Source organism: Galeopterus variegatus, unplaced genomic scaffold, assembly GCF_000696425.1.
Source record: "Galeopterus variegatus unplaced genomic scaffold, G_variegatus-3.0.2 Scaffold2833, whole genome shotgun sequence".
NCBI classification, from domain to species: domain Eukaryota; kingdom Metazoa; phylum Chordata; class Mammalia; order Dermoptera; family Cynocephalidae; genus Galeopterus; species Galeopterus variegatus.
Genome location: NW_007728944.1, coordinates 114,888 through 127,373, shown reverse-complemented (window position 1 = coordinate 127,373; position 12,486 = coordinate 114,888). Strand labels below are relative to the sequence as shown.

Here is a 12,486-nt window from a genome sequence, read left to right as displayed (position 1 = left end):
CTTTTGTTCCTTTCTTTCCGATTTACTGTTTGTTTTCTGTATTGTTGGTTTCTTGGGTTGCAGATAAACTTTTTTTTCTCTATTATTGCCATTTTTAGTTTACTAGTGGGTTTTGATTTTTCTTGAATTATCATGGCAGTGGTAGTTATTTTTCAGGTACCAAACCCAGTACTCCCTTGAGAATTTCCTGTAAGGGTGGTCGTGTGATGGTGAATTCCTGTAGTTTTTGTTTGTCTGAGAAATATACTATTTGCCCTTCATTTCGGAAGGATAGCCTTGCAGAGTTGAGTATTCTTGGCTGGCAATCTCTGTCTTTTAGTATTTTGAATATATCATCCCATTCCTTTCTGGCTTTTAGGGGTTGTGATGAAAAGTCTGTTGTTAGTCTGACTGGGGCTCCCTTAAGGTGATTTGATGCTTCTCTCTTACAGCTTTTAAGATTCTCTGTCTTTGAGTTTTGCCAATTTGACTATAGCATGTCTTGGAGAAGACCTTTTTGGGTTGAATACGTTTGGGGATCTTTGAGCTTCCTGAATCCAAAGATCTGTGTCTTTTCCAATAACTGGGAAGTTTTCTGCCACTATTTTGTTGAATATGTTCTCAATGCAATCTCCTTTTTCCTCCCCTTTGGGAATACCCATGACCCGGATATTTGAGCACTTAAGGCTGTATGATATCTCTCTTAGATTTTCTTCAATGCTTTTAATTCTCTTTTCTTTTTTGTTTTTTGGTTATTTGTTTGTTTTGTTTTGTTTTTTTTTTTGTCTGCCTGTGTTATTTCAAACAGCCCATCTTCAAGGTCAGAAGTTCTCTCTTCGGGCCGGCCCGGTGGCGCACTGTTACAGTGCGCCGCTTGGGAGTGCGGCGGCGCTCCCGCCGAGGGTTCGGATCCCACATACAGACTGGTTTCCGCTCACTGGCTGAGCGAGGTGCGGGCGCAGCACCGAGGGTTGCGATCCCGTTGCCGGTCCCGGTCCAGTCCGGGCGCGACACTGAGGGTTGCGATCCGTTGCCGGACACGAAAAAAGACAAAAAGGAAAAAAATAAAAAAAAAGAAGTTCTCTCTTCTACTTTTGCAAGCCTTCTGGTTAAACTCTTTGTTGTGTTTATTTCGTTGAATGAATTCTTCAGTTCAGCAAGCTCTACTACATTCTTTTTCAAGGCTTTGATTTCCTTGTACATTTCTTCTTCCAGGTCCTGTATACTTTTCCTCCTTTCATCACGTTGTCTAGCTGAGTTTTCTTGTATCTCAATCAGTTTCCTTAGAATTATCACTCGAAATTCCTTGTCAGACATTTCAAGGGCTTCTTGTTCTATAGGATCTAGAGCTTGAGAGTTATTACCCTTAGGTGACGTACTTTACTGATTTTTCATATTTCTGGTATCTTTCCTTTGATGTTTAGTCATTGTGGCAGGGTGTTTCACAGTCCACTGGTTTGACACTATTGTCTGGCTAGGATGTTGCTGGGGTTGCCAATCTGGTATGGCTACTTCAGTGTCTGCTCAGTTGGCCACTAGTGCCGTGTGTGTGTTTTTGCCTCATGTCTTGGGCCTCTCCGGGGAGCCACCTTTCTGGCCAGCATGCACTCAGCCAGGCTGGGATGGAGTCGGGTGGCAGTGGTGAGGCTTACCTGCTGGGTCACGCACCAGCACCACAGGGTGTGTGGTCTCTGCGGAGCTTCCGCCTCCCCTGCTGGACATCTCCCTGCTCCACACGCACTGCTCATTCTGGACATTTCTATATGTCTATAAATGTTCTTGAGCTTTCTTCTGGGTCATAGTTAAATTACTTAACAGAAATGATGTAACAGATACATGCCGCAACACAGGTGAGCCTTGGAAACATTCTTTGCAAAAGAAGTCAGACACAAATGGCCATATAAGTTCATGCATTGCTTAACAAGGGGGATATGTTCTGAGAAATGCATCCCTGTGTGATTATATCATTGTGAGAATACCATATAGTGTACTTACACACACCTAGATGTACAGCCTACTAGTCACCTAGGCTTTATGGTATAGCCTACTGCTCCTAGGCTAAAAACCTACACAGCATGTTCCTGTACTGAGCACTGTGTAAATATGTCTAAACAAAAAAAAAGTATGGTAAAAATATGGTACATAAGATCAAAATTGATACACTTGTATAGGGCACTTAGCATAAATGAAACTCCCAGGACTTGACGTTGCTCTGGGTGATTCAGTGAGTGAGTGGTGAGTGCATGTGAAGGTATTACCGTACACTACTGTAGACTTTATAAACACTGTACACTTAGGCTACACTAAACTTAGTTAAAAAATAAAGTAATTGTGTTATGATGTTACAACGGCTACTACATCACCAGGCAACAAAAAATATTCAGCTCCATTATAATTTTATGGGACCACAGTCATATATGTGGTCTGCTGTTGACAAAAATGTTATGCAGTGAATGACAGTATTATATGATTCCATTTATTTGAAATGTCTATAACAGGCAAATCCAGAGTCAGAATGTAGATTTGTGGTCTCCAGGCATCAGAGGGAGGGGGAATTAGAGTGAATGCTAACAGGTATGGGATTTTCTTTTTGAGGTGATAAAAATGTGCAAGAATTAGATGGTGGTAATGGCTGCACAACCTTGTGAATATACTTAAAACCAGTGAACTGTAAAGATTAAAAAGGTGAATTTCCTGGAATCTGAATTATATCACTAAAAAATTTTTTTAAAAAATTGTTTTAAATCTATTTACTAGAAAAGAATTTGATCCTTTTGAGTTTTGCGTTTAAGGTATGTAGGTAGGACCTTAGCAGCATTTTAGTCTAGGACTAATTTTTTCCTACTATTGAGGCAAAAGCATTCTTGAGTACTTTACCCAATACCCTGTAAATTATTAAGTATTTCACTCTGGTGGGAACTGGAAGAATGCCTAGCCCTATGAGTTTTAATGATTGTCTACAGAAATTCTTTCAGGTGGTTCTTTCCACAGCTTCCTCACACATGCACTAATCAGTACCCATTTGAGGACTCAAAGAATACCCTCCGTATATCTATGGAATCCTGTCTCTGTTCAACTCTCTCTACTCTGGTACTCTGTCCTGCGAACTATAGATGACTTGGATTCCATAATCTCCCAGTTCTGCCTCCTCAACTCAGGGAAACCTCTGCACTCCTGCATTGTGCTCTGGAAACTTTTTCCAGGTAGTAAGCTGGAAGAATCATAGAGTTCATCTTATTTCTCAGAGATCACTGTCCTTTGTTCCTTGAGGTCCAGTCCCTGGAAAACTGCTGTTTCATTTTGTCCATTTTTTTCAGTTCTTTCAGGTAGCAGAGTAAATCCACATTGGCTGGAAGCAAAAGTCCCTTATCAACTTGATGAATCTTTTTACAAAGAGACAATTTCTCACTTGGTGACTTTCATTGTTATATATGTGCTTTCTATTCCAATGAATTCCCTTATTATTCCCTCCTTCACCCTTCTTTGGACTTTTTTCATCTTGTTTTTCTAGATGTTTAAATTGTTAATTTTTTACTTTTGTTCTAGTCTTGTACATGTAATTATGGCTACTACTTCAACTGCATTACACAGGCCTTAGTATGTCATATTTGTGTTTTTCATCAATTTGGGTATTTTGTAATTTCTATCACGATTCTTCTTTGATCCATGGGTTATTTAGAACTATACTGCTTTACTTACAAATTTTGGAGAAATTTTCTGATTATCTTTTTGCTATTTTTTCTATCTCAATTCCATAATGTTGGAAAATATACTCTGATGTCAGTCTTCTGAAATTTGCTGAGACTTCCTTTACAATCTAGCATAGACCAGTATCATATAACTAATTTTGGTAACTATTCTGCATGCACTTTTAAAAATGTATATTCTACAACTGTTGGGTGTAGCATTCTGTATTTGTCAACTGGATCAACTTTTCTATTTTAGTGGTCTGAATCTTCTATATCTTTAATGAGATTTTTTATTTATTTCTCCTTTCAGTTCTATCAGATTTTGAGAGCATATTATTGTTAAAATTTTTTATCAAAATGATTTCTTTCATAATAAAATACCTATTTTTAGTAATGTGCTTTGTCCTTTTATTTAAGATATATCTCTTATAAGGAGCACATAATTGGATTGTTTTCATATAGTCTGATAATCTTTGTCTTTTAAGTTGAATATTTAGTGCATTCACATTTAGTGTAATTCTTAACATAATTAGATATAAATACTACTTGTTTTCCTTTGCGTCCATCTCTTTTTTTTTTCCTTTTCTTCTCACTTCTTGTGTACATTTCAACTAACCAAGGATTATTTTTCCCTACCATCTGCATATCCTTTTACCATTCTTTTAGTTACCTAGAGCAGTGGTTCACAAGGTGTGGAACTTTGATCAACAACATGAGCAGCATTTGAGAACCTTTTAGAAATAGATATTTTCAGACTCCAATCCAGACCTACTGAATCAGAAATTTGCAGAGTGGGGCCCAGCAATCTGGGTTAGAACAAGTCCTCCAGGTGATAATGATGCATACTAAAGTATTAAAAACCACTGCCCTAGATATTTCAACTTTCCCTTCCCTTGACTTAGTCCTTTTGCTGCTTCCCATAGAATGCAAAGTAGTTAACTTCATTTATTTCCTCCTGCCTTGCCACAAATGTTGTAACATAGTTTAATTCTACATGTATTTCAGACCCCAAGGCACTATGTTACATAAAGACATTGCCTATTGTTTTAAACACTCAATGTACATTTAGATTTACTGACAGGCACATTCTTCTGGAGCTCTTCATTCTTTCCCACATGGGATAATTTTCCTTCTATCTGAAAACTAGCTCCCTTTAATTTTTTAATGCTGGTGTGCTAGTAATATATCCTCTAAGATTTTGTTTTTGTAAAAACCTACTGATCTTCATTTTTTTACAAAAATTTTCTCTGGTTGTAGAATTCTACATGGGTGGGTATTTCCTTACAGCACTAAATAATGTCATTCTCACGTCTGGTTTTTTTTTTTTTTTTTCTTTTTCGTGACCGGTAAGGGGATCACAACCCTTGGCTTGGTGTCACCCGCACCGCGCCCAGCCAGTGAGCACACCGGTCATTCCTATATAGGATCCAAACCCGCGGTGGGAGCGTCGCTGCACTCTCCCGAGCGCGCCACGAGGTCGGCCCTGGTTTTATCGTTTCTATTCAGAAGTCAGTGTCTGGATTACTGCTGTGCCTTTGTTTTTTTGTTTGGTTGGTTTTTTGGCAGCTAGCCAGCACAGGGATCCAAACCCTTGACCTTGGTTGGCGTTATCAGCACCGTGCTCTTACCAACTGAACTAACCAGCCAGCTCTGTTGTTCCTCTGAAGTTGCCTGTTATTTCTTGCTAAGATATTCTTCGTCTCTGTTTTTTAGCAGTTTGATTTTAATTTCCCTGATGGAGTTTTCTTTTTATTAATCCTTCTACAGGTTCTCAGAACTTCTTAAATCTCTATCTTTCATCATTTCTCAAGAAGTAAAATATTGCTTCTTCTCTATTCCTTTTTTCCTCTAATCTGGAATCTGAATAACAACTTTGCTAGCTTTTCCCCATGTCCCATTTATCTCTTGTTTCTGAATTTTTCATCCTTTTTTCTTTCTGCACTTCAATCTGTGTATTTTCTATGTTCTTATCGTCTAGTTCATTAAATCTCTCTGCTGATGTGTCTAATCTGCTGTTAATCCCATCTACTGAATTCTTAATTTGTTATTTTGTTTTTTCAGTTTTACCATTTCCTCTTGATTCTTCCATACAGATTCCAATTCTCTGATAAGTTTTCTATAATTCATCTATTTTCTTGAATGTATTAGTCACAGTTATATTAAAATCAATATCCAATCACTTGTGGATCTGTTTACACTGTCTTTTTCCTCTCTCTCCTCTTGATATTTAGTTATTTGGGCCTGTTTCCTGGCATGCACATAAAATTTTGACTGAATGCTAGACCTTACTTATGAAAAATTACAGAAATTCTGGATTATGTTATCTTCCTCCAAAGAGAATTTGGTTCTCTTCTGGCACTGGTGAGAAGAATATTAGCATACCTCTCTAATAACAGTCAAGATTAGTCTATTTTGGCTTGCTCTTACTCACAGAACAAAACCCTTCTCAGGTATCAATCTGAAAGCCTAGGGTGCTTACCATGGCACTCTCTTCCTTGAAGTCCACAAACTATAATTTTTGTCTCCCCTGTTCTATGAAACTGAATTCTGATCAGTTAAAAATCTATTTTGTTTATCTATGTATGAGCCCAATCATGCACAATTAAAAGTTAGCAAACAACTTAAAGTGGATATTGCTTACAAAATGTTGAACTCACTTCTGAGAGCCCCCAGGATCCTGGCTCCTCAAGCCCTGGCTCTTTGGTATCCCTAAACTCCAGTTTTCATCTCTCTAGCTCCATGACTGGTCTAGGCTGCTGCTCTTTGTTTAGCCTCTATGCCATGTACTCAGAATTGAGAAATGTACCAAAGGAAAATGTGCAGGGCTTATCACAAGATGTTCCCCTTTTCTGTGGGATCTTGGCCGCTGAAATCCAATAGTCTCCAGTGCTTCCCCCTGCCCCTGATGTCTGATACCAGCTATTCCTACATATCTAGAAGCAGAAGTCTAAAAATTCTAGCTCCTCTGACACCCACATTACCTGGACATGAAATCCCAGCATTACTACTTCCTAACTGCTTCCTAATTACCACAACTATCTATGTTGAGGTCCTTATCATCTTTTTAAACTACTACAAAGAGCAGTATTAGATATTTCTGATTCCAATCCATCCACGTCACCAAAAATTTTCAAGTCTGGCTGGGTATCACTAGAGATGATTTTTTAAAGTACAGGTTTCTGGGCCCTACTCACAAGGATAGAATAACTAACTTGGTAAGACTACAATGAAATTTTGGGATTACCAATACCACCTAACACACACACACACAAACATACACACATCCCTCTCCTTAAGTGACTGTGAAGTAATCATTCCATAGACTGCTATATGGGAAAAATCATTACTCTATACCTCAGATGCCAGTTTCCTTTCTAGATCAGAAATATGATTATGTCACTCAGATTATAATCTGTCTTCTGTTTATTCATTATCTTTCTAAAAATAAAAAGATCCTATGAGTACTATATTAGTACAATGGTGTATGTACAGTCGTCCCTCAGTATCTGTGGGGGATTGGTTCCAGGACATCTCATGGATAGCAAAATTCACAGATGCTCAAGTTCCTGATATAAAATGGCATGGTATTTGCATGTACATCCTCCAATATACTTAAAATCACCTCTAGACTGCCTATAATACCCAATACAATGTAAATGTTACATAAATAGCTGTTATTGTATATTAAGAAACAACAAGGAAAAAAATCTATACATGTTTAGTACAAATGCAAATTTTTTTCCAAATATTTTCAATCCACAGATGGTTGAATCCACAGATGCAGAACCCACAGATACTGAGGGCCGACTGTATAAGTGTTTGTATTTATGTATGTGTATGAGAAAGTGGGAGAGTAAGACATTAATAAGCAAGTGCCAGTGAAAGCCAGAGAGAGGAAGAAAAGGTAAAAGCTAGAGGGAGAAAGCAAGAGGCAAGACTGAAAAAGTATGAGTATGACAGACGTATGGCTTCAAAAGTCTATTAGGGATGGAAACAGATGCACAAAAGTGATTTAGTTCATGAGCCTCCCAGAGCCTTTTCAGGGTTCTGAGATATGAGATTGTAAAGAGACATTTGTATCCCACTGGGTTTCTAATGACCTGACACAAAGTTTTGACTCATGCATCACGAAAAACACAGTGACTATCACATACTGTTTCTGGATATGTTCCTAGACTTAAATATCATGAAAATAGGTTGACCACGATTCCATTGAACTCTATGATGCTGTGCAACTTATTTATGTTACTGGATTCTGTTGATTCCCTGGAATTGCCAATATTTTTTTCAACCACATACTTGGAGGGGTAATCAATGATTTTTAAACAGATTGATTCAATAAAATGCTGGCTCTTAAATTCTTTCAATGGGAACTGGCAGGGTTAAGAATTTAAATAAATACAAAGCTTCCCAATAAGCACCTTCCAATTTCTCCTGAGAAATATTTTCTTCTAACTTGTGTATTCTTCAAAACTTTCTGGATTCAGCTTTCACGCTACCATGTACTGGGTAGGCAAATTTATATCATCTTTAAGCTTGACCATACAGAACTCTATTGCTATTATAAAGGCAAATTAAATGTATTACTCAATGACATTTCAAAAATGTTTAAAAAACGGAATTACTTTGTTAGTCACAGTGTTGATTGCCAGAGTTGGAGAGGCACTTCCCGAAATAATACACTCCATTCCCAAAGAATCTGAATCTATGCTATATGGAGTTGAGGCCTAAAATACAAGAACAAAATAAATAATTATTAGCTCATATGTCCAGCAACTTTAACACGGTTTTGAAGGGATTTCATCAAATTCTCCAACACGCAGTCTTGTACTTTGTTTCTGAAAATGAACTTAAATCACTACTGAAATCTCTCCTACTATACTTTAGTATGTTACTAACCTGATATCACAAAGTCCATTGGTATGGCTACTCCCTAACAATTAAATGGTTACCAGATAGGTTGGCAAAAATTGTAAATAAACTTCCGTAGTGGAGACTGGAGACTGCTAATGGTCCCCTAAGATCCATTCTCCCCTTCTCCCTTTTAATGATAGAACTCAATAATTATAAAGTCATAGCTGCCCAGCTAGAGACTACTTTCCAGACTCATTTGCAGCTAGCTGTGGCCATGTGACTAAGGTGTGGCCCATGGGATGTGAGCAGGAGTGATGTGTGCAAATCTGTGTCTTGTCTTTGATAGAGATTTGTCTTGTCTGAGATTTTATTATATTTCCCTCTTACTGGAGGCTGGAACACAGATATGGTGGTAGTGGTCTTGCTTTACTATAAAGCCGAGGGTAATACTATGGGAAACCACTAGAAAAACAAGATTAGAAGAAACTTGGATATCTAAATGACCTTGTGGAACAGAGTTATTTATCCCTCCCACCTACCTATCAGCTAGAACTTTTACCAGAGAGAGAAATAAATCTCTTTGGCTTAAGCCTCTCAGTTGTTTATTTTAATAAACAGAGTAAGGGGCACTCTCTTTATATGCTTTGATATATTCAATAGTATGGTACATATTTTTATTTGTAAGTGAACTGATTCTAGGTTATCAATAGGCAACAAGTAGTCTGATTAGTAAAGCCAGTTGATCTAGGCATCCTAAAATATATTTGGATAACCATTATTACTATAGCCATAAATCCAAATTCTGGACAAAGAAAAGTATCAGTGAATCTCATTTGGATGCCAACAGTTGACTTGTGAAAGGTCCCTTCTGGAGTTCCGTCCTGTCAAAATTCCACCCATTCAAGTTCTACTTGCAGTACAGTAGTGTAACACCCCTACACACCAACCTTCTGCTGATAACAACTACAAAATATGGCAGTGGTAAAAAAAAAAAAAAAAACCCAGCTATCTGAAGATTCTGAAGAGTAAATAGGCAGATTGTGAAGATAAGTCAAAACCAGAAGAACCCAGCAATGTTGGTGAATATCCTGTTTTGTTGCAGCTTTGCCTCAAGGTTGGGCAGTAGATGTGGAGTGTGGACAGTTAAAGCGTCTTTCTGCCAGGAGGAACTAGGGAAAAGAGCCAAGGCAAACAAAGCCAACCACCAGGGAGACAGGAACCCCACAGGAGAGAAAGTCAAAAGAGATCCTATAATCCTGCATATGAAACACCACAAACATCTCAGACTCACCCCTGAACCAAGCATATACAGATTGGCATCAAAGCAGATGCTTAAAGAAACACATTGAAACTGGAACCACTGCCCACACAAGTTGAGAGAGAGAGTAAGCTTACAGATTGAATCTAACACAGTTAAATGCCAGCTAAAATAAAAATATCAATATTCTACAGAAGATAATAACAGAACCCAGAGCCTATATAACATAGCATTTGTAATGCCCAAGACAGAACCAAAATTACCTGACATACAAGTAATAGGAAAATGTAGCCCCATTCTCAAGAGAAAAGGCAATCCACAGATGCCCACTCCAAGAAGACTGAGATGACAGAATTATGAGGCAAAGATTTTAAAGTAGCTATCATAATCACACTCAATGAAAAAAAAAAAAAAAAAACTTGAATGGAAATATAATACAATCTCAGTAGAGAAATAAAAATACGTTTTAAAAATCAAAATTTTGGAACTGAAAAATACAGTATCTGAAAAAAAAATCAACGGATAGCTTAATATTAGAATGGAGATGAAAGAAGAATCAATGAACTCAAAGGTGGATCAATAAAAATTACCCAATCTGAAGAATAATAACGAAAATATAGAGAAAGATTAAAAAAAAAAAAAAGTCTCAGAGAGCTGTGGGACAATCTGAAAAGGTCTAACGTACATCTGTGATTAGTAGAAGGAAAAGAAAGAGAAAAGAGAAGAATAAATATGAAGAAATGATGACTAAAAACCAGAAATTTAGTGAAAGACATATTTAAAAATTTGAAAAGCTCAGTGAACCCAATAAGAAAAAAGAAAAATCACACTTAGGTACATCACAATTGAACTCTTGAAAATAAAGATAGAAAACAGCCAGACAAAAAACAACATATCACATGAAAGGGAATATGAATTACAAAATGACTGTAGATTTCTTACCAGAAATGATGGAGGTCGTAAGACAGTGAACATCGTTAATGTGCTAAAAGAAAAAAAGTTGTCAATCTAGACTATATATCTAACAAAAATATCCTTTAAGAACGGAAGGAAAATACAGACATTTTCAGAGAAAGGAAAACTAAGTGTATTTGTTGCCAGAAGACCTACACTATAAGAAAGATCTTTAGACTGAAGGGAAATTATAACAAAGGGAAAAAACTTGGACCTTGAGGAATGAATTAAAGCACCAGAAATGTGTAAATACAAAAGACTACTGTTTTCTTCTTAAGTTTTGAAAATCACATATGATTATTTAAGGCAAAAGTTATATAACACACTACATATTAACAAACTATATTCTCCAAAACAAAAATCAGTAAGACGACCGATATTATTTTACAAATTTTTCTAATTGCTTTAACGCTTGGCTTTATACAAGACAGGTGGATGATCATATCTGCCTCTGCATACAATCTATGGTAAAATCACAGGTCATGTAGCCTTCAGACAACTGTAAGATAATGAGTGAGAAAGGCAAAGAACATCTTAGTATTATTATGAACATATTTTTTTACCTCATGTACTCCCTGAAACTGCCTCACACACTAAGAACCTCTGCTTTAACATAATAGGTTCCTATAAGCAAACAATAACATTAGAAAACAGCCAAGACACAGGATTTAAGTTTTAAAAGGAGGGGGTGAGGGAAGGATCAAAGAATGAACAGAGAAGAATATGATTCTGTTATTATCAACCTGATAAGAGAGGTAATAAACTGCGCTGATAACTTTGAGCACTCATTCTGTCAAGGCATTTCTTTAACTACCTAAGACATAAGTTTCAACTCCTCTTCAACTCCTTAAGACCAGTTCCCTTGGAATAGTTTAATTGCTTGTCAGTTTTCAAAAAACTCCATAGGTAATATCCAGCTACTTCTGCTTTGTTCCCTACTCTAAGCAGCTTCCAGTGGACAGAGCACTTTTTATTAATAAACAAGCAATATAACCTTTGGCTGAACTGAACAAGCAAGGCCAAATTAAAAAGCAAAATGCAAAAAGGTCAAAGAGAATATTTATTTGTTAATAAATATAAAAACAAAAACTAATAAGGATAAGAAAAGTGAAAATAAGAAATTATTGTCTTTCTCGGATTCCATGCTTGGCCATATTAACATGTCACTACCCTGCACTTTGGGGGCACTTTTTTATACCACCAGTTTCTTTCACATTCCCAATCCTTTTCGCCTGCCCTTTTTCTATTCATCCATCAGGACTTCGCTGAAATACTTCTTCAAAGAAACCTTTCCTGACTCCTAATCTAAGTTATGCTCCTCTGCTACGTGGCCCCATGGTTCTCAAGACTGTTATATCTAGTGTGACCACATAACTTATCACCCAAATACTATTTTGAGAATCAATGGGGAACTAGTAATTACGTTGAGACAACAAGCAACACTAGAACTATATAGTCATCCTACCTTATCAATTTATCTTCCTGCTTGAGAAAGAGCTTCATAAGGAGAGGGTAGGGGTCTGTCTTATTTACCACTGTTCCCTCAACACTTAGCTCAAGTGCTCAGAATGCAAATGGTGTGTTCTCACCTCTCTCTCAATGAATGACCTAAATTTTTATAATGCAAGTTAACTTGATAAAGGAAAAACTCCTCCAGACAAAAAGAACTACTGTGTTCCCTCACAAATCCTAATACTTTCTATCCCCATACCTTTGATCATAACCTCAAATTTTATGTTTACTCACGCCTCC

The 12,486-nt window shown here is 37.1% G+C and overlaps 1 protein-coding gene across 4 annotated transcripts in view; it reads right to left on the bottom strand.

Annotated features, from left to right (window-relative positions):
- Window positions 1-12,486, bottom strand: part of FOXJ3 (forkhead box J3) — a 141,567-nt gene that overhangs the window by 30,027 nt on the left and 99,054 nt on the right. For 3 of the 4 annotated variants that reach the window (XM_008583106.1, XM_008583107.1, XM_008583108.1), the window contains one exon: window positions 8,294-8,395. The exons of the other annotated variant lie outside the window; for it this stretch is intronic. In XM_008583106.1, the coding sequence (XP_008581328.1) occupies window positions 8,294-8,395 (102 nt within the window). The remainder of the gene's footprint in view (window positions 1-8,293; window positions 8,396-12,486) is intronic. 4 annotated transcript variants of the gene reach the window in all.